Here is a 19,200-nt window from a genome sequence, read left to right as displayed (position 1 = left end):
ACCAAATTACTTGTTCATTTCTTGCACTGTAAATAAAACACACTCATTGGACTTCCTTGTTTCAATTTAACATAATTTCAGCATTTTCTTGTTTCAGTTACATAATTTAATCATTTCTTGTTTGAGTTGAATATCGTTTTGTAGATCGTTAAATCAAACTGCCGGCTAGGTCGGAGTGAAAGGAGCATCTCTAGTTTATAAAGGCTGAAGTCTTACACCCGCAACACAATGGGCCAAGGAAATGTAAGCAGCCTAGCTCTGCTGGACATTAAGAGGGCACTGGTCCAGTCCCTGGAAAAGACGCCTACTTGGTACGATAAGGTCACTGACCATTTTCTTAAAAAGGAACGGAGGGCCGAATGTATGTTTAAATAACATGACAATTTTTTTTTTTTTTTTATGTAAGCCGACAATGAGCTTCCCCTGTCTGAAAGACGAGCAGCCGCCACTGATCTGTGCAAATGGCAAAATAAAGTCTATTCTTCTACAAACATTGACAAAAATAAACAAAATAATTAAATAAAACTTAATTATCATCATTATAACCTTAATGGAAAGTTATGGATCATATTCTCCGTGTTTTTTTTCTTTTTTGTTCTGTTTTGTCATAAACAGTCACACTTAATGACATATGTCATCATCCAGTTTTGCAGTGTATTTATTGTGCATGTTTATTACACAGTGCTAATAAAAATAATTTATTCATCACCACTATTAAAAATAATATTATAATTACTGAACAATATTGCAAGCATATTCTGACAGATTCTTCAACCCAGAAAAAAATGTACTTTTTTCCTGTACCCCTGGTTTTGAGTTGCTATCATTACCATTTGACCTGTGGGGGTGGGATTCAAAACACTTCCACAATAAACACTAATGATTCCATTAACATAAAACAAACAAGGTTTTCACCTTTAAAGGATTAATGCCAGTCCAGGTGCAGCTGTCCACGTTCCAACATCATCTTTTTGCTCTTTCTCCTAAAAGATTAAAGCAGTCTGTGTGGTCTTCTCCATGCAGAGATTTTGAGTAACATGATAAACTGGAGTCTCTGGTCATTATTAGCAGGTAGAACAGTCAATGTAGTGCAACAACAGCTTGTGGCTCAGCCGGGGCTATGACCTCTATGCTCTATAGTGTGAGGGAGGGAGAAAGACGTGGAGAGGGCAAAAGAGAGATAAAGATGGATGACCAGTGCAGGAGGGAGAAACAGTAGCAACGGAGCTCTTTGGTCCAAAACATCAGGCTAATCTGAACATGTGGTTATCCATCATCAACACACACATACAGGTTAGGTTTTTGTGGATTTAAGGGACTTCACACAGATTTAATCCTAACATTAACAACATGCACCACACACCTACGCCTAAACCTCACTTTGTATAATATGTAACAAGGCATGTCTATGTAGAATAGAATAGAATAGAATAGAATAGAATAAGTTTTATTGTCATTGCATACCATTGTACAGTGCAATGAAATTTGTAGTTGATCTTAATTTGACAAATGATGATGTGCAGTGCTGTCAAAATTGTCCTATTCAGCTAACATCTATGTTGCACTAACCTCTGTATTTGTAGAAATAACATTGCTAGCACACATTGAGCTACTGAGTTTATTTCAGTCCATTTATTGCGAAGGTTTAGTTTACGTCCACATATAAGCCACATATAAGTGGTCATTATTAGTCCATATTAACTTAGAGAGTTTAGCCAAATGACTCAGACAGATAGAGTTAGATTGGGGTGAAAAGATAATTGATTGATGAGAAAAATCCAAAAGGGCAAAAAAAGGAATGCCATAATCTGGGTCATTAAACTGTATGCATACAAACATGAGGATGTGGTTGTTAAATGTATCCAGATATTGTCAAAATGTTGTTATAATCCTAGCCCAAAATTAATAGTTTCTCAAAAATGCAGAATTTCTACTCAGATAACAACAAAAAGTAATCACATACAGTCTAAGCCTCCAGAAGCCAAAGAAAACTAAAAGAAAACTGAGTTTATAAATTTGTAAGAGGTGAGAAAATTGTGATTCAGATTGTGTATTATGATTACTGTGATCTATCTCAAAGGATCGTCAAGATCTTTTGGACTGATCATTCATCTCCATCCCTACATTTAATGATTTTCCCTCTGTGTAAACAGGTTAAAGCTGCAGCGCTCCATATATTTTGTTGTTATTGGGATGAAATTCTACATTCACCTTTGAGCATATTGCAATCGAAAGTGATCTGAGAGGAAACATGAATTCAACCCCCTTCTATGGATTGACGTTGTCTTAAAATCTACCCCACAGTGGTATGTTTTAGCCGATCATAGGTGACCATTGTAATCACTGATTCCAGTCAGATGCAAAGTACTCTGATTCTACATAGAACCTGCAAAGAAAAGTGGCTTCATTTTGTCATAGCAGTGGGAAACAACATCAGATGATCTATCTTTACATTTAATTTTACTGAGAGGCGAGAGGTGCAAAAGGAAGTGTTTTCAAATTGTGGCCTTTTTTTTCCCTCTGATTTCAGCTTCTACAGCTTTAATATCTCCATAATATACAAACAAACATGGGCACACACACAGAAACTTCCAAGAGCATTTAAAACTCTCTTCTCACCTATTCCCAACTGATAAAAAGTGTGAGTGAGAAAAACAGGCATAAATATGGAGGTTTTATTTACTAAAAGTCACTCTATCCAATTGGAAATCCACCTACTTTTAAAATATCCCAAACAGCAGAAAACAGATCCTTAAAATTGTGTATTTTTTAAAAAACAAAAATGAAAACAATTAATCACATGATCAGGTGTGATCACCTTCATTTGCAGAAACTACTTTGCTTTCCAACTAGACCAAATTGGTGGGAAATCTGAGGAAGTGGCAACCGTAACACTACTACAACGAAGACTGTGACTAATACAGAATCCCACGAAACATTTGGAAGAAATGACAATTTTAGAGCTGATTATGTTGAGTCATACTACGACACTATGAAACACTTACGTTTTATTTTCGATCCCACAAATAGAGGATCTAGATTTGGAGGCAGAATGAGACGTAAGCTCAGGGCATTTGTAACTGAGCTCAACATTAGTTTAGCAAATGTTTAAAGCAATTAACTTATTGTAATTTATAAATGGGCATTTTTATTGCAGTGGAAATTTCTAATAGTAAAAAAAAACTGCTTCTCAAATTGCACGCCAGAATAAATTAAATCATGAAAATGGGCGATAAAACCAATATTTTTGGTGCTTACCATAACATAGACCTTCAGTTTAAGAGAATGAGCAGCATGAATGTTCCCATCTGACGACTGGCCCTGAAGCCTCAGCTATCTGCCTCAGGAAATCCCTCGTTTTTATTTGCCCAAAGCCAAACAAAACCATACACAGAGGCATAAAATATCAACTGGATCAAGAAGAAACAGTCAAAGCTCAAAGTAAAGAAAGACACACTTGGACTTGGGCTAAAACACTGCTTTTCTGATGTGACTGACCCTAAACTGAAAAATTCCTTGAGTCTAAAATCAGCAGAGTGTCTGTGGATAAAAGGCCAACAGAGCTGCAGAAGTGATAACTGGGAGGCCACCCTATGTCTGCAGCCCACAATGCCAAAAATTAGGGAAACACACTCAAATTTAAAGATAAATATTTCATCAAATGCATCTTCGCTAATATGCCATATTACACAAGGAGAGATGAACGCTGCCGCAACATCCACTGGGATCAGATGAAACAGCTTTTATGTTTAATTATTATCAAAGTTTATTTTAGCTGTTAATCAGTTAAAATATCTGTAAAAATCATCATAATGAAGATTCTTATTTATTGAACTACCATGTTTTGCTGTGTCCTCAAATAAGCAGTGCTCCATAAGCTCACTATATTAAAAAAACAGGGTTAAGATGACACAGAAGAAGGTACACACACACACACACACACATACACACACACACACACACACATACACACACACACACACACACACACGCTGTCGAAAAGTCCAGCACACACACACATACACAAAGGAAGTGGACGGAGGAACATTTTGACAAGATGAGCACAAAGCAAGTCATGGAAATGTTTTTTGTTTTTTTTTTTCATTTTTCAGAGGCAGTGAGAGAGGTGAAGAGAGGATAGGGGAAGGGGATAAAAAAAGAGGTGGAGGTGGATGGCAGCTTCACGCTGTCACACACCAGCAAAAAGGACAGAAAGAAGTGTCCTGTCAGACTGCATCAGAGTCAGACTGCAACCACACCCGGAGAGGAGAGGAGAGGAGAGGAGAGGAGAGGAGAGGAGAGGAGAGGAGAGGAGAGGAGAGGAGAGGAGAGGAGAGGAGAGGAGAGGAGAGGAGAGGAGAGGAGAGGAGAGGCTAATGGAGGAATAGAACAGAAGGGGATGTTCTTTTCTCCCTGCTTTCTGCTCTAGTTGTCCCTCCTCTCCTCTCCTCTCCTCTCCTCTCCTCTCCTCTCCTCTCCTCTCCTCTCCTCTCCTCTCCTCTCCACTCCTCTCCACTCCTCTCCTCTCTTATCCAGAAGTATCCCACCCCTCTCATCTTGTTGCGAGTCTTCCTCATTTGGCCAACATGGGGACTTGTGTGGCAGATCCCAGCCTTGGGATAAAGCCACTACAGTCTGGGTGGTGGGAGCGGTTGCATGTGTAGGAGGAGGGCGGTGCAGAGAAAAAGGAGAAAGAGGATTAGAAATGAACTGTGGAGATAGAGCACAACCTGACAATAAGTCCCTTCTCCCCAGTGTGTCTGTGTCTGAGTGTCAGTGTGTGTGAAAGAGAGAGGCAAAGGATTAGCTCATGAGAAAAAAATTATTTTCCTTTGTGTTCAAAGTGAAGCTGTCAGTCATTGCACTGTAAGTGGAGCTGTGTGTGCGTGTGTGTGTGTGTGTGTGTGTGTGTGTGTGTGTGTGTGTAAGACAACAGTAGCTCGACGTTAGGGCTGCACAATATTAGAAAAAAAACTGACATTGCAATATTTTCGTGCGATGTGCAATGAAACCAAATGACTCCAACGGCTCTATTTAGAAAGGATTAATCATAGTAGAATGTTTAGGGAGATTCTGTATCAGAGTGCATCTGCAGAAAAAATTTTAAAAAACAGTATTTTACATTAACTTGTGTGCTTGTTGGTTTCACTGTTGTGCCGTGTGCAACATTATCTGTCATGTAGCTGACATAATTCCATACAACTGATGCTGCCTTTCTCTGTGCAAACAAAACTTGCTTTTTGGTATTTTTCTCTGGTTTGTAGTTGAATAAATCTGACTTACTTGTCATTGCACACAATACAGTTTGTACCACACTAAATGAAGACCCTAGTGCTAAAAGTACTGAAGTCACAAAAAAAGTCTGTTAAATATTTATAAGGTGGACTTAGCTACACAAATACAACATGTTTATATGATCAACTTGAATTGTCAAAAAAAATGTGACTTCAGTACTTTTAGCACCAGGGTCTTCAATTACAGTAAATGCATATTCACATACAACACCAGACTGAGTAACTTGTTGTCGGACCACTCATCAGCATTAAAGCTTATATGCAAAAATATACATACAATAGAAAATAACTGTTTAGATGAGTTAATGCTCTGTAATTTTACTGATTCGTCTCTTCTTTCTGCAGAGGTCAGAGGTCAGACAGGCTGCTTGCTAGTACAGCAGAGCTACTGTGGACTCTTACTCAAGGACATGAAATCATCTGAGGGTTAATCATGATTCTCTATGGCAAAAAAACAGTATCACAATATAAAAATCAGTCCATATTGATAATTATCGTAATAAACGCTACATGACATTTTCTTTTGACTTTATAGACTGAATTGTGCTCATGGGTAAAAGCTGAAGTAATCGGATGGCTAATTGTAGTTTTAAGCTGTTTTGTTATCATCAGAACACTTGTAAATCAGGGGTGGAAAAAAAGCTTTTCAGACAACACACAGGTATATTATCGACCTACACCTCCACCTGAAACATCCACCTGCATGTTGCAGTTTGGTCCTCTGGGTGCTATCTACAACTTAAAGTTAAACTGAACATTTATCAAACATGTATTATACTGATATTGATGAAAATGACATGCTTGTAATTACTGCTATGGCTGCAAAATTAATCAAATAAATCAAGTTCACAATGTAAATAATTTAATTCTAATTCTAAATTTATAGAAATATTTATATGAATTCCAAATTTCTTATTTTTCTCTTCACATTAAATTTTTCACTTGCTTGTTGTTTTTCTACCTGTTTTTTCTCTGCCCTTGCGTGTTGTATGTTGCTGTTGGTAAACTGTGAAATTTCCCCATGGTGGGATAAATAAAGTCTTATCTTATCTTATCTTATCTTATCTTAAATCTCTGCAGTTATATAATTGCTCATGACTGCACTCCACTCTGTATCTTTATATTCTTTATTCAGTGACACTGAGCATAGAGATGTATTCTGTAAAACAGGCAAAATGATTCACTTCTAAATTACTACTTTTATTTATCTTTTCTTTTTCAAACTAGGATTAATTTGTCAACCAGCTGTCATAATCATTGCAGTATGACATTTGGACCAAACTGTGCTGTCTTAATCACACTCATCATTTTATTGTCAGGGTTTGACTTCTAACCCTGATGTTGGTGCTGTTTGGCAGTGATTTAGAGGACACACACTGTACATGCAGCACACCTTGAATGTCCAACTATACAGTTCCTCAGTCTAGCGAAGAGCTATACATGGACAAGGTCATCTCAAAGTCTCCATTACATCTTGGCAAACATGATTATATAATTGTAAGTCAGTATCCAAAGCTTTCCTTGTACACTCTGGCAGATGATCAGTCACAGTGATCAAAGCACTAGATGTGTTTCTTTGTTTCTGCTGCTTCACTCCAGCCCCCACAGAGTCAGTTATTAGAATACAATATATTATTATATAATATATTACATATGCTGGTACACTAACAATTCCCACGGTCCTTGTGCACTGGCAAAAACCCCAAACATAATACACTGGGAGAGAAAAAGTGATTATTTCTCTATTGTGGAAAAACAAAAACAGGCAGTCTTAGTAAGATGAGGAGGGTGTGATTTTCTGTTATGAGGTGCGATTCTTGCTGCTTAAAGTGCCTGCTGTACTGAAGCGCCAAGCAAAATGACACTGTATTCAGACAGACAGAAACGCAGACAGGCTCTATTCCATTAAGGAATGTGTAAACATTACAAACAAGACAGATAAACAACCTAATCCACAGGAAGAGCAAATATAACTAATTACAGTAGGCTAAGAGAAAATGTGTATATGTATTTTTAGAGTGCACTGACTTCAAGTATGAACTCATGTAATGAAAGCAGTTATCACTAAGGGAAGCATCCCAGTTCCTGGAAGTCGACAAGTGACCTTAGCTCATAGAAAGAGACAATAAAAAGCAGGATTCCTCATGCTAATCAACAAGACTCACTCCTCCCCCTCTCTATACTCCATCCCTTCTGACTGAGCAGGTGGTGACGGTTATGATGTTGCTGTTATTCTTGTTCAGGTTTGGGCACATTAAGATTCCACCGCGTTCTGCCTCCCTCCCTCTTCGTGTTACTGCCATTTTTTCCTCAATCCACCTTACCTCCCTCCCCACTCTCCTTCCTTTTTTCTCTCTTCATCTCCCTCTCATGTTGTGTTTTGTTTGTGAGGATTATGTGGGGAAACTTCCAGACGAACAGAAGCTTTAAGAGTACAAAGCCACCTGTGTGGTGGCTGGAAGGTAAAACAACTTGGCCATGGGAGACGTGGGCCGGGTCAGGACGGGGGTAGGCAGGCTCAAGGCTTATTCACTCACTGAAAGACGGGGAGAATGTCTTGTCCTATTTCCAGGATCCTCCACAGAGGCTGCTGGGGCCTGTTAGCAAGAGAACTGCTGATGTGGCCAACATCGATCCTGCACAGCCCGGCAGCCTGAGGGACTGGTTGCGGACTGATTGACTGACAGGAGAGCAGACAGGCGAAAATAAAATCTATTTGTCTATTTAATTTTTATTTCACTTTCATTTACACTGCTGTAAATGCTGCTTTCCATTGTGAATATGAGGATCTTTAAGCTAAAGCACAATTCAATAACATTTCAACTACATTTCTTGACAGTTTTCACACTGAACATTGAGGGCTGTAGTAATAATAATATGTGACTAAATAAATGGTCTTTTTTCTTTCTCATAGACTGTTACTGTGGTGTAACAAGAGGTGACTACAGGCACAGAGACAGAGGCTGTGTCAGAGCTGTGGTGGGAAAATCTGTCAATAGAGAACTCAAGAGACAAAACTGGTCTTTCGTGTGAGTTTATTGCTTCCTGCAGGAAGGACTCCCCCCGAACGAGAGCACAAGGCTGAGTCATACACTCTAAGAAATACTGGAATTGTTGGAATGAATTTAAAAATGTTATGCAACTTGTTCTACAAAACATGGTTATTTAAATGTAAAAAGATGTTGTAGTTAATGGCAAAGAAAACCTACTAATAAATTCAAAGCAATTGTGTCAATAAATCTAAAGTAAAGTGTTGCTTTAATGCTACAACTTAACAATTATATGTTCTAATCAACAGTATTGGTTTGGATTTACACACATTTTGTTGTGAACTAACTCAATTATTTTGGTTTGTTCGTGTGCTGTGAATCAATTCCGAATCAACTCCTTTGATTCACCAATTAAAAAAAAAAAAAAAAAAAAAAAATGTCTAGCAGGCGTTGGTCTTGAACTTGCGATGCCTAACTGCCAAATGTTTGTTTAACCCACTGCACTGTTTGACACGCCTAACTATCAGGAGGGTCGAGTAGGGCTGAGTCGCTGAATTGCTCACAAATCGCTGAACCGCTGAGTCTATTAAACCACTGAACGAGACTAGATACCCCTACCGTAAGAAGACAGAAGCCAAATTAGATCATGAAGAAATAAGGTGAATGTAGGGATCTGAAGTCAACTATTTTGGCAATGTTTAAAATGTTTACATTTAATTGCAAGAAAACACTAATAAAATTCAATTCAACACACAGAGCAGAAAGTTTTTTATGCAACATTAGACAGACAGACAGACAGACAGACAGACAGTCAGATAGATAGATAGATAGATAGATAGATAGATAGATAGATAGATAGATAGATAGATAGATAGATAGATAGATAGATAGATAGATAGATAGATAGATAGATAGATAGATAGATAGATAGATTACACAAATGAGTCAGACAGGAACTGCATGACTGATATAGTTTCAACAGTTACCCAAGTGATATAATTTTGCCATTACAGAGCCAAAAGAGCAATCCTCTCTCTATGTATTTACTTTATCAGAAACTAAAAATCTGAGAATCTCCTCTCTTGTACCATCTGGACTTTCAATTCCATCCCATTTGTTTGAAATGCACGAAACATGATTGGCTGTATTGTGCATCCTGCCCATGCACATTCCACATTTGTGAAAGGACAGGCCATGTGGATTATTCTGTGGATCGCTGTGTTTCACTGAGCGGTCAAGTGCACTGAACATGAAGAGGTCTAGATGACCTTCATTACATGTCACTCCTTTTCTGCCCTTCTCTCCTGCCACATCTTCGCTATGGATTATCAAACAAAATGAACATACAAAGAATATATTTGCATTAAGAAGCCTATTATTTCACTTAGTACTTCTCTGATAACATTGTTTGTGACTGCACTACCCTACTCCTCATGAGACAAAATAACAAATACTATTAAACATAGAGCAGAGTTCTTAACCTATAAAGACCCAGTGCTATTTTTGTGGCCATTCCCAAATGATTTTTTTTCTCTCAAATTAAACTTTCTGATGATGATGAGTGATTTATCATCATTTATCATAATATTGGTCTCTGTATTTTGTTATTTTTCAGTGAATATCATGTATTTTCCCATATTTAATTTACTGATCATGTAGATTTTCATAAAAACCTCAGATTAAAGTTGAAGTTTATTAAATCATACACAGAGAAAACTGAAGAAAAAGTGAATTTTACAGCAAAGATATCAATAACTGAATGTAAAACCAACTCCATGGGTTTTAATGGTGAATCACTGTTGTAGAAGATGATGGAGTTTCCAGGTTCACTATGGAGCTTCTAAACGTCCAAATGGGTCATATCTGATGACCATGAAAAGATAACAAACTGTATTTTACACCAATTATTTTCATATATTGATAGGATTAATGGATCAACAGGTATTAAACAGTTTACATCAGTAGATGCTTTTGGTTGCCAGTGGATATTTGGGTCTTTAGGGGTTAATATTAGTTGTGTAGGTCTTATTTCATCCTTGATTCCACTGTGTCTGAGCTGATTTTAGTATCAGACTGAGACCTGTTGCGATGCTGACGTCAGAGAGGTGTTCCCCTATAATCAGTGGGGTTCCACCACTCTATTTTCTTGGGTGAATCCTGTTATTTCAACCACTCAAACAATCCCTGTGCTCTGAGCCAGCTCTTTGTGAATGACAGAGGGCGAAAGGAAAAGAGGCGAGGGGGCTGGTTAAGTGCACTGAGTGAGCGGCAGTAATCACAACTCTGGTAAAAGCACTTCTTTGCTCTGTATAGCGTTCCTCAGAATGGGCCTGCTTTCTGTCTGACTCTCCCTCTCTCACTCGCTCTTCCTCTATTTCTCTCCCTGTCTGATAATAGCTCTAGATTGAGTAATTGTGTGTTTGAGTGGCGCTACACTGCAGGGTGGAACCTGCAATCAGATACTGAGAACAGGATTCTCTCTCGTGCAGTCTGTCTCTCCATTCATGCCATGCCTCAGCAGTCTGGCTTCTCCACACCTGGCCCTCCCTCCAGCCCTGCGGTTCCTGCCGGCAATCCCCCACTCTCTCCAACCCTTTCTCTCACTCTCTCATTCTCTTTTTTATTTATTTATTTATTTATTTTTACATAAAGCCTACTCTACACAGTAAGTGAGGCCGGGGTCAATAACAGCTGTGCGCCGTGCTGTAATTGATGTCATCATTTCAATTTGAGCTGATTACAGTTGAGAGCTGCTTATCGTGTGACCCGGGGTGGAATAACACACTGTAGGGCCCAGTGAGCCGCCACGCCTGACCAAGCTTAACTGCTGGGCCGGCTGACTGGATGGATGGATGGATGGGTTGGCTCAGCTCACGGCTGCCTTTTCTATTGACTCCTAATGCGGAGGTAATGACTGAGCGTATTCCGGGGGCATGGCTGGCGCAAGTGTCCATGTCTTTGGAATTTAGTGTAGTTCTGTGGCTATTACTGTGACTAGTCTGCCCCACTGTCAACACACTCATGCATGATTAAGTCCTCCACTGGCACACAATTGGGTGCATGAGGATGTCTGTGTGCTTTGTAATGTTAGTAACTTCACAACCGTTTGATTTTTAGTTACAGGAGCAGAGCTGGGTTGCATGACTGGGCCTTTCTATGTGTGTGTGTGTGTGTGTGTGTGATTTATTGCACTGTCAGGAGTACATGGAATATTTTAAAAAATGAACTTTTATTTGTAATGTGTATATAATTAAAGCTTTGATTAACACATCCGAGGATCAGTACACATCAACGATGTTAACATTGCTTCCATTTACAAAAAAATTTGAATTATGGTGTTAAAAATATCTTGTAAAGAGGATACAGAAAGAAGGTCGCCTCTAGATACACTCTGTATATCACACTGTATTGCTTCTAGTACTAAAAAATATAACATTTTCTGCTTATTTTAGTTTTACAGTTGTTGTTTCCAGCTGAAGTATTGTAGGATGTGAAAAAATCTATACAGGATTAAAGCCAGTAATTAAAGCTGGTTCTTCCGGTACATCACTCAGCACTATATAGAAACATAAAATTGAAAATGTATTGTAACCATGATATCAAGTAAGGATATTTCTTATCATGTTTGCAAAGGATATGCTATCTCTGAACCACAAAAAATAAAACAACTGTCAAATTGGCATTTCTCCTTGCTGCTGATGTCTAAGTCTTCTCAGTGGAAGCACTAAAATAACACTGCAGCTTTCCAGCATTCCTGCTGTGCACTAATAACACACATGAACAGGCTGAAGCACAGAGACATGCATAAATACAGCATATAAGAATATACAAGGGGCAACACCTGCACACAATTCACAGGTTTTATTTTCTGCCGAGCAAATGATGCTGTACGACATAAACAGCAGGTGTAAAACATCTTCATTTCAGTCAGATCTAGATTTGATTCTTGGATCTCACTTTTTCCTGTATAGATAGTGGGCAATACCCTTAGCCCTCAACACAACTTGTCTGATCAACACTTGGGAGCAGAGCTGCTGCTAAAAACAGACAAAGACTGCTCACTAAAGAAACACTGTCTCTTGCTGTCTCTTTCTTTTTTTGCCAGAGCTCTGAATCTGTGGGTGTTGGGGAGCAAAAAGCTGTCTGCCACATTCTTTTTCTTTCTCTTTCTCTGTCATTTTCCTGACTCTTTTAATACCATCATTAGGAGAGCTCTCCTGCTTGCTGCTACCGCTGCTGGCCAAGAAACATGAGGCAGAGCGAGTGAGAAAAAGAGTGAGAGAAGGAGCAAGAGGTGGAGACAATAAGAGAAATGTGTGCATAGGTTTTTGCCATGCAGGGAGGTAAGGATGGTTAGAGGAAACTTTACTTTTTGCTGCCATGCATTTCAGCATCTGACCCGGCTGTAGGTGCAGTCACGTGTATTAGGCCAGGTATTGTCGGTGTGTTTTTGTGAAAGGCGTGTATGGTACATGTGCATTACAGCTGTGAAAGCATGTGTCTCATCATCCAGGTGCGCATCCACCTGGATTTTAGGTGTAAACCTCAAGATGACAGGAAGCACTGTTTATATGTTACAAACTGAGACTGGGATCACCTCTCATCCAGCTGGTTCTCATTTGGGGCCTGCGTGCCTGAATATTGGCTCCACAGACCTGAGTGACCCTCTGTTCCCACAGTAACCTGAAGCTGCCCTACCATTTGTCTGAACCCACTGATTATTTCGGGAGCTGAGGCCCATCTGGAAGACAGGAAGTCTCCCACTAGAGATATTAGGATGTGCAACAATTCAATGGGAGTGTGAAGTGGAGTGTGTAACTGTGACTGCTGTACATACATAGTAATTATTTTAATTACATCTATTCACAGCCATAATTTGTTTTACTAGTAGACATTATTTAAACAATGTTTTAATAAGTACCATTCACAGCAATAACATTAAAACTGCATTAGCATCGATTATCTCTCTCTCTCTATCTTACAACTTTTGTTTATTTTCACACAATAGTTTTTCTTAGGGTGGTATCTCCTACTTAATTTCAGCTCAGTCATATGGATGCATCCTGAGCTTTAAATGTTTGTAAGTGAATAATCGCTATGAAAAAAATGTCTGTTTCTCTCTACAAATTTCAAAGCCAAATAGTTTCAATAGACACGTAATGCTGATTTACACAATTAAAATGAATCATCCTCAAAGCAAAACATGCTATACCTGGGAGTGCAGACAATGTAAGCACACTATATGAAATCTACAGAGAGATCAACAGTACTGCAATATAATAAAGCTATTTCTTATGGAAATATAAAGAAAAAAAATCAGAATTCTGTAACCCCTGATCTCTGTCTCTTTGTGTCTTCTCATGAGAGAAAAAGGAGGAGCTCTGCTGATACTGCACATTCCACATCAAGCCCCAAAAAGACACACACAAATGCACTTGACCTCACACATACCTGCCCACAAAAATCAGGCCATCGCCGTTTACAGCCTCTACGTCAGCCAATATGACAGAATGTTTGCGCACAATCATGACTATTATACATTCACACAGGGTTCAGGTTGTAAAAGTTGGCAACGTTTACCTGAATCTATTACTCAATCCATTCATTTTCCCCGGATGAAACTACTGTATCTTAAAACAAATACATACAAAAGCTGTAAACTGCAGAACAAAATATCCATGTGGGTTTTTATACAAGGTTTCATTCTTCAATCTGAATGTATTCATAGCGTGAAAACTTAAAATAATGTCTTTCAACTCCTAAACTGACTGATACCAACACAATCGCATGCACTTTCCAAGTTCCACCCTAACACCCACACTAGTAAATGGTGTATTTAAACATTTAAAAATGCCAAATGAGGCGAAAAATCAACACTGTGTCATACACATCTGTTCATGTGGATAAATACATGAGCACTTTCTACAGCAGTATTTAGTGTAAAGTGGAACCCTTCGAGGATAATGAGCTGATATTTTGCTTGATTCAAACACAGACTGCACACAAACACACAACACTCCACACTCCTCATACTACTGTGCTGCCTCCCCTCCACCAGCAATAGACCTAACCAGCTGACCACAGCCTCTGTTTACAGAAATCCAATTCCCTCCAAAGGTCATTTATCCATTCAGAAAGACTTCCCTGTTTTTTTTTTTCCCCCCTTGTGCTCTCGCGCTTCCTTTCTTATTTACACTGGTCATTTGTTACTTCTTGAAATCTACACCCTTTGCCCTCTTCATTTTCCCACCTCTGCCTCTTCCTTATTTTTTTTGTATTTTGGTTTGAACCCTCTCTGGCCCTTTCTTGGCTTCTCACTTTCTCCCCTCATTACACAGTCTGGATCGTAGCCAGCTGGAGGTTCTTGGCTGTGAATGTCAACGTGGGGCAGAAAGGCCCTAACCAGGTGTCTGGGTCGCTGAGGAAGTCGGTACAGCAGGGCAGAGCCGGGCTACGTGGCTCTGCTGGGTTTACCAAGGCAGAAGTGGGCAGAGCTGGAGAGAGCGTGGCTGTAATGTTTGGCATGCCTGATAGTGTTGTAAGACTTGATCAGTAATGACAAGTGCTGTTCATGGGCGGAGAGATACAAATTAAATGGAAGTGGAGAGCAGTGGTGAGTTTATTAGAAGAGTTTTGTGCGCAGATGATCAGTTTATACAGTCTAAATGTTATAAAGGCAATGATACCATCACTTCTAATATGTGAAAATCAAGCATATGCAAAATTGTGTGATTTTGTTTAATAGATATTTATAGATATTTTATAGATATCATAGATTTTGTGTCTGAGCAATTTAAAAAAGGGATAATTCATGTAAATTCTATGAGTCATTTTTGCGCAAAATTGTATTCTTAGGTTTAGCTCAGGGATTAAAGGTCAGATGTAGCTAAATAAAGTCCCCTTTTGTGCAATATCCCCTGTTCATATCCTCAAACACAATTACTTTTCTTCACTGCACAAGAGGAATTGTAACACGACAAGGAAATTCTCAATTCACTACTTAAACTTTAGTGTATACCCACTTGATTTGTGATTAAATCAGCAAAATTAAATATCACGTTAGCTTTACTGGACTCAGAAACATATTTATTCAGATAACAAGGTCTTACTGTGTCTATTTTTCACATTGGACACATTAGCAGCAGTTCAGATGGGAATTATTAAGTAAACCAAAAACCAGTTCAATGCACACACAGTACGACAAACATAAAACCTTGTAATCTGCTCTTTCATAAAAGGGCAAAGCGGACAGCCCCTTAACAAACCAGTGGCCACTGATTACAGGTAATCCTATATGGGTAACCAGAAACCTTTGATAGAAATGACCAGCAGGCCTTGGAACGACAGGCGAGGAGCAGCAGCAGTAAGATGCCGCTGGCTGGTGTCAGGCTAAGTGGGCATGTCAGCCCTGTGCTGTCCTGGCTCCCTGCCTGCTCTCTCAGCTGCTCTCACAGTCCCCAGTGTCCTCAACCCTAAACGGATCCAGTTGCTGCTACTCAGCTCCAGTGGTGGGCTGATCTGGCTGACTAATGAACATGTTTCCTAATAAGGGAACTCCTCCCCTGAATCGCATCATTCTCCATTTGCATTTGCCCATTTTATCTAGTATTTACCCAACCCTGGCCTCAAATCTCTTGCTCATCCCTTTCACCTCTTCCTCGAGCGCTGGGCTCCATCTTTTTCGCATCCTCTCGTTTCAGCAGTTCCTGTGCAGATTCTTCACACTGTCTACATCTCACTTCTCTCGCTTGCCGACAGCCATTCACCAACTGTTTGCCATCTCTTTTCCTTTTCCTCTATTCATCGTCAGCTCTATTAAAAGCATTTACAATTCAAGCTCTCTGAGCAACTGTTGTGCAACCAAAATATTTTATGGTGGCAGTTTCAATACAAAAATGCTGGTGGAGTGTCAGCGACTCATCTGTATCTTGTAGAGAGCAGTATAAGCAGACTAAATACTAGTTGATAATCATTGTGCTTGAGATTATCTCACTCTGCCTTTCTCTTTAGTACATGAGTAACTAAAAGAGGCAGAGGACAGAGGGATGAAAACATGACTTAGGTATTTATCATGGCAGGCCTGGTATTACATCCAGTTTAGAGGGCAAAAGGGAGAGCACCAGTGTAAATCATAAGTTTGACCCCATGACAACCTCTGAGCTATATGGTCAACCAGAGTGACTCACCAGAGACCGCAATAGGGTTAAAGGCCAGAAATATTTGCGCCATGCTATTTTATCTCTTGCAATGCTATTTTTTGACATTTATTTTTAACTAATTTGCCCTGTTGTGTCACTTCATGTCATCCTGTGACTCTCCACGAGCACCTCTGCAGTAGAGAACACTGCAACAGCCAGAAACATAAGCAAAGAGCACAGGTAACAGAGGATAGCCACTCACCAGGCCGTCACAGTTGCTGATAGCCACAGTGGCCCCCGGTGTGTCCGTGACATCTCCCACATACAAGCATTCATCGTGCAGGGGTTCAGAATGCCGGATGCTGTCGCTGTCATCACGCCACTCCATCTTGGCTCCGGGGGCCACCAGCCTGGCATTGTGGCGCAGGCGCAGGTGGAACTCCCGGCCGAAGACGGTGACGTTGTAGTAAAGCCTTTCCTGATGTGCCACAGGCTCTTGGTCTTCCTTGACTCCTCTTGGTCCTTCCCACTCATCATTGCCTACTTGTACCTCCCTCCTCCGGCGCCTACGGGGCTGCCCTCCTGCCATGTGGCCAGCTGAGACAGCATGTGACAGGAAGCGGCCTTCTGCATCCACACTGATTGGCCTCACCAGTCCATACTCCCCCAGGACATGCTGCAGGGAGTCTGGGAACAGGACAGGTAAAGGTGAGAGTACAAAGAAGAGGGTGAGGAGCAGGTACAGGACAGATATTTGTTACAGCACCAAAAAGGATAGAAAACACATAAAGGGTAGAGATAAGAAAAAGAAAACAGGATGGAGAGGAGGAGACGTCATGGGAGAAGCACAGGGCATAAACAGTGGAGAAAATAGGGAGTCATGGATAGAGTGCAAATTGAAGCATGGAAAAAACACAAGGGAAGGAAAGAGGGATTAGAAAAATGTCAGGCATTTCATGGAATTATTTATTCCTTAGTCCAGGTTGCGTCACATGGAACATAAAAATAAATGAAAAGACCCTGTAACCTTTCACACACACACACACACACACACACACACACACACACACACACACACACACACACACACACACACAGCCCCACCCATGAACCCAGAGGCGACCCTGGTGCTCGGCAGTGCGCGTTTGGAAACGGCAGCCTCAGCAGTGCTGCGCTGCGCTCCTGACACCTTCTGTGCCCTTCCACCGTCAACAGGAAAGCCAGCACAAGATCAAGGTGCTAATTGCGGTTTTCTCACGCTGTTTTCTCATCGTCAGCTTGCTCGATCAGAGTGAAAACATTTCTAAAGCGACGGAATTTAAAAGATAGAAAAAACTAATACAACTTGAGTTGACAGTGTGCCACCATCCTGAGCATCATCATTCTGATACCTGATCGACATGTAACTGAACCGCACCTTGAGGAGTCAGTTTAGAAATGACACCCACAGTCCAGTCTAAGTGGGAATCCATGCCTCTGAGTTTTGTTTTGGATTAAGGGAACCGTCTCTAGTTGACATATCACAGTGACGACAGAGATACATTTTGAAGGGGACCTGAGACATGCACCTAGCGCCCACACACACACACACACACACACACACACACACACACACTGAGCCAAGGCCACTTAACGGTGTGATCACAGCCAGAAACAGGATCACCTTACACTGTGTGGTCCTCAGGTGCCCTTGGTATCATCAACATTACGCATTCTTTTGTCGTTGACCTGTCATCATGTTTAAAGTTTGCTGACTGATGCAAACAAATAGTATTTCTTGTTATTTCTTGAGCTCTGATGTTGGAGGAATGATTTGATAATAGTGTGATCAATATGCTGACATCCGACTCCAGCGTCCTGTGACAGATCGATAGATGCGACAGCGGGCGAATCAGATAATGTCAGGCTACTTCCCCGCAAAATCTGACAGTAAAACCGGTGCCTCTCAGGTCCCTTTACACCCCAGATAACATTATCTCTAGGATGGGAGAGAGCAGATCACAACACTGTGTGCACCACTGAGGGACCTCCGGAAAGTCCCTTCAGGCAGTACAGCAGGACACAGAAGTTGCAAATACGTCTTAAAACGTTGTTTGCAAAAACTGCCAAAAAATTCAACCCAAACAGGAGAAACCGGACAGTGTTTTGTTTTTTTTGTTTTTTTGCCGCTACGTTGCACGACTTCCAGTGCGCGCCTGGAGAGTCCACAGAGCAGCCTCAGTGATAAGGAATGAGCAGATATGGAGAACAACATAAACACTGACCACGTTTAACTGAGCTCTACCTACCAACGCTACTGGCGATGTAAAGGCCGCTGGTGTGCAGCAGAAAGGCCGGCAGAATAATTAGGACAGTAAATCCAGGCGAGAGACCCATGGCAGCTCCGAACTGCGCAGGTGAGAGAGTGGGACTCCGGGCTCCAGTGTGGTGAAGTTCCCCGCCTGGCGCGACCAGCCACGCCACGACAGCAACAGCACAGCAGCCCGCAACTAGACTGCCAAGTGCACCGGGAGAGACGGAGCTCTCCTCCCCTCTCTCTCTCCTCCTCTCTGCTGAGGTCTCTCTCTCTCTCTCTCTCTCTCTCTCTCTCTCTCACTCAGACACTTTCACTCAACTCTCCTCTCCTCTCTCCTCTTTGTCTCTCAGAGAACTCCTCTCTCGCATCGTCCGTGCCACCCCACTCTTGCCTTAGTGCTCGGTCAACTCCCCGACTTTACGCACACACACACACACACACACACACAGACGCACAACACATACACACAGTCCAGTTCACAC

The 19,200-nt window shown here is 40.8% G+C and overlaps 1 protein-coding gene across 2 annotated transcripts in view; it reads right to left on the bottom strand.

Moving 5' to 3' along the window:
- LOC115427021 (A disintegrin and metalloproteinase with thrombospondin motifs 2-like) overlaps window positions 1-18,973 on the bottom strand; it is a 160,470-nt gene extending 141,497 nt beyond the window's left edge. The window contains exons 1-2 of one of the 2 annotated variants that reach the window (XM_030145367.1): window positions 18,711-18,973; window positions 16,685-17,109 (exon numbers count right to left, since the gene is read on the bottom strand). In XM_030145367.1, coding sequence (XP_030001227.1) covers window positions 16,685-17,109; window positions 18,711-18,798 — 513 coding nt within the window. In that variant the 5' untranslated portion in view covers window positions 18,799-18,973. The remainder of the gene's footprint in view (window positions 1-16,684; window positions 17,110-18,710) is intronic. The other variant, XM_030145366.1, reaches the window with a different exon arrangement.
- Window positions 18,974-19,200: the final 227 nt, after the last annotated feature.

The sequence above is a fragment of the Sphaeramia orbicularis genome, chromosome 10 (assembly GCF_902148855.1).
Source record: "Sphaeramia orbicularis chromosome 10, fSphaOr1.1, whole genome shotgun sequence".
Taxonomy (NCBI): Eukaryota; Metazoa; Chordata; class Actinopteri; order Kurtiformes; family Apogonidae; genus Sphaeramia; species Sphaeramia orbicularis.
Note: the sequence above shows the minus strand (reverse complement) of the source record. Positions and strands in the feature narration are given on the sequence as shown.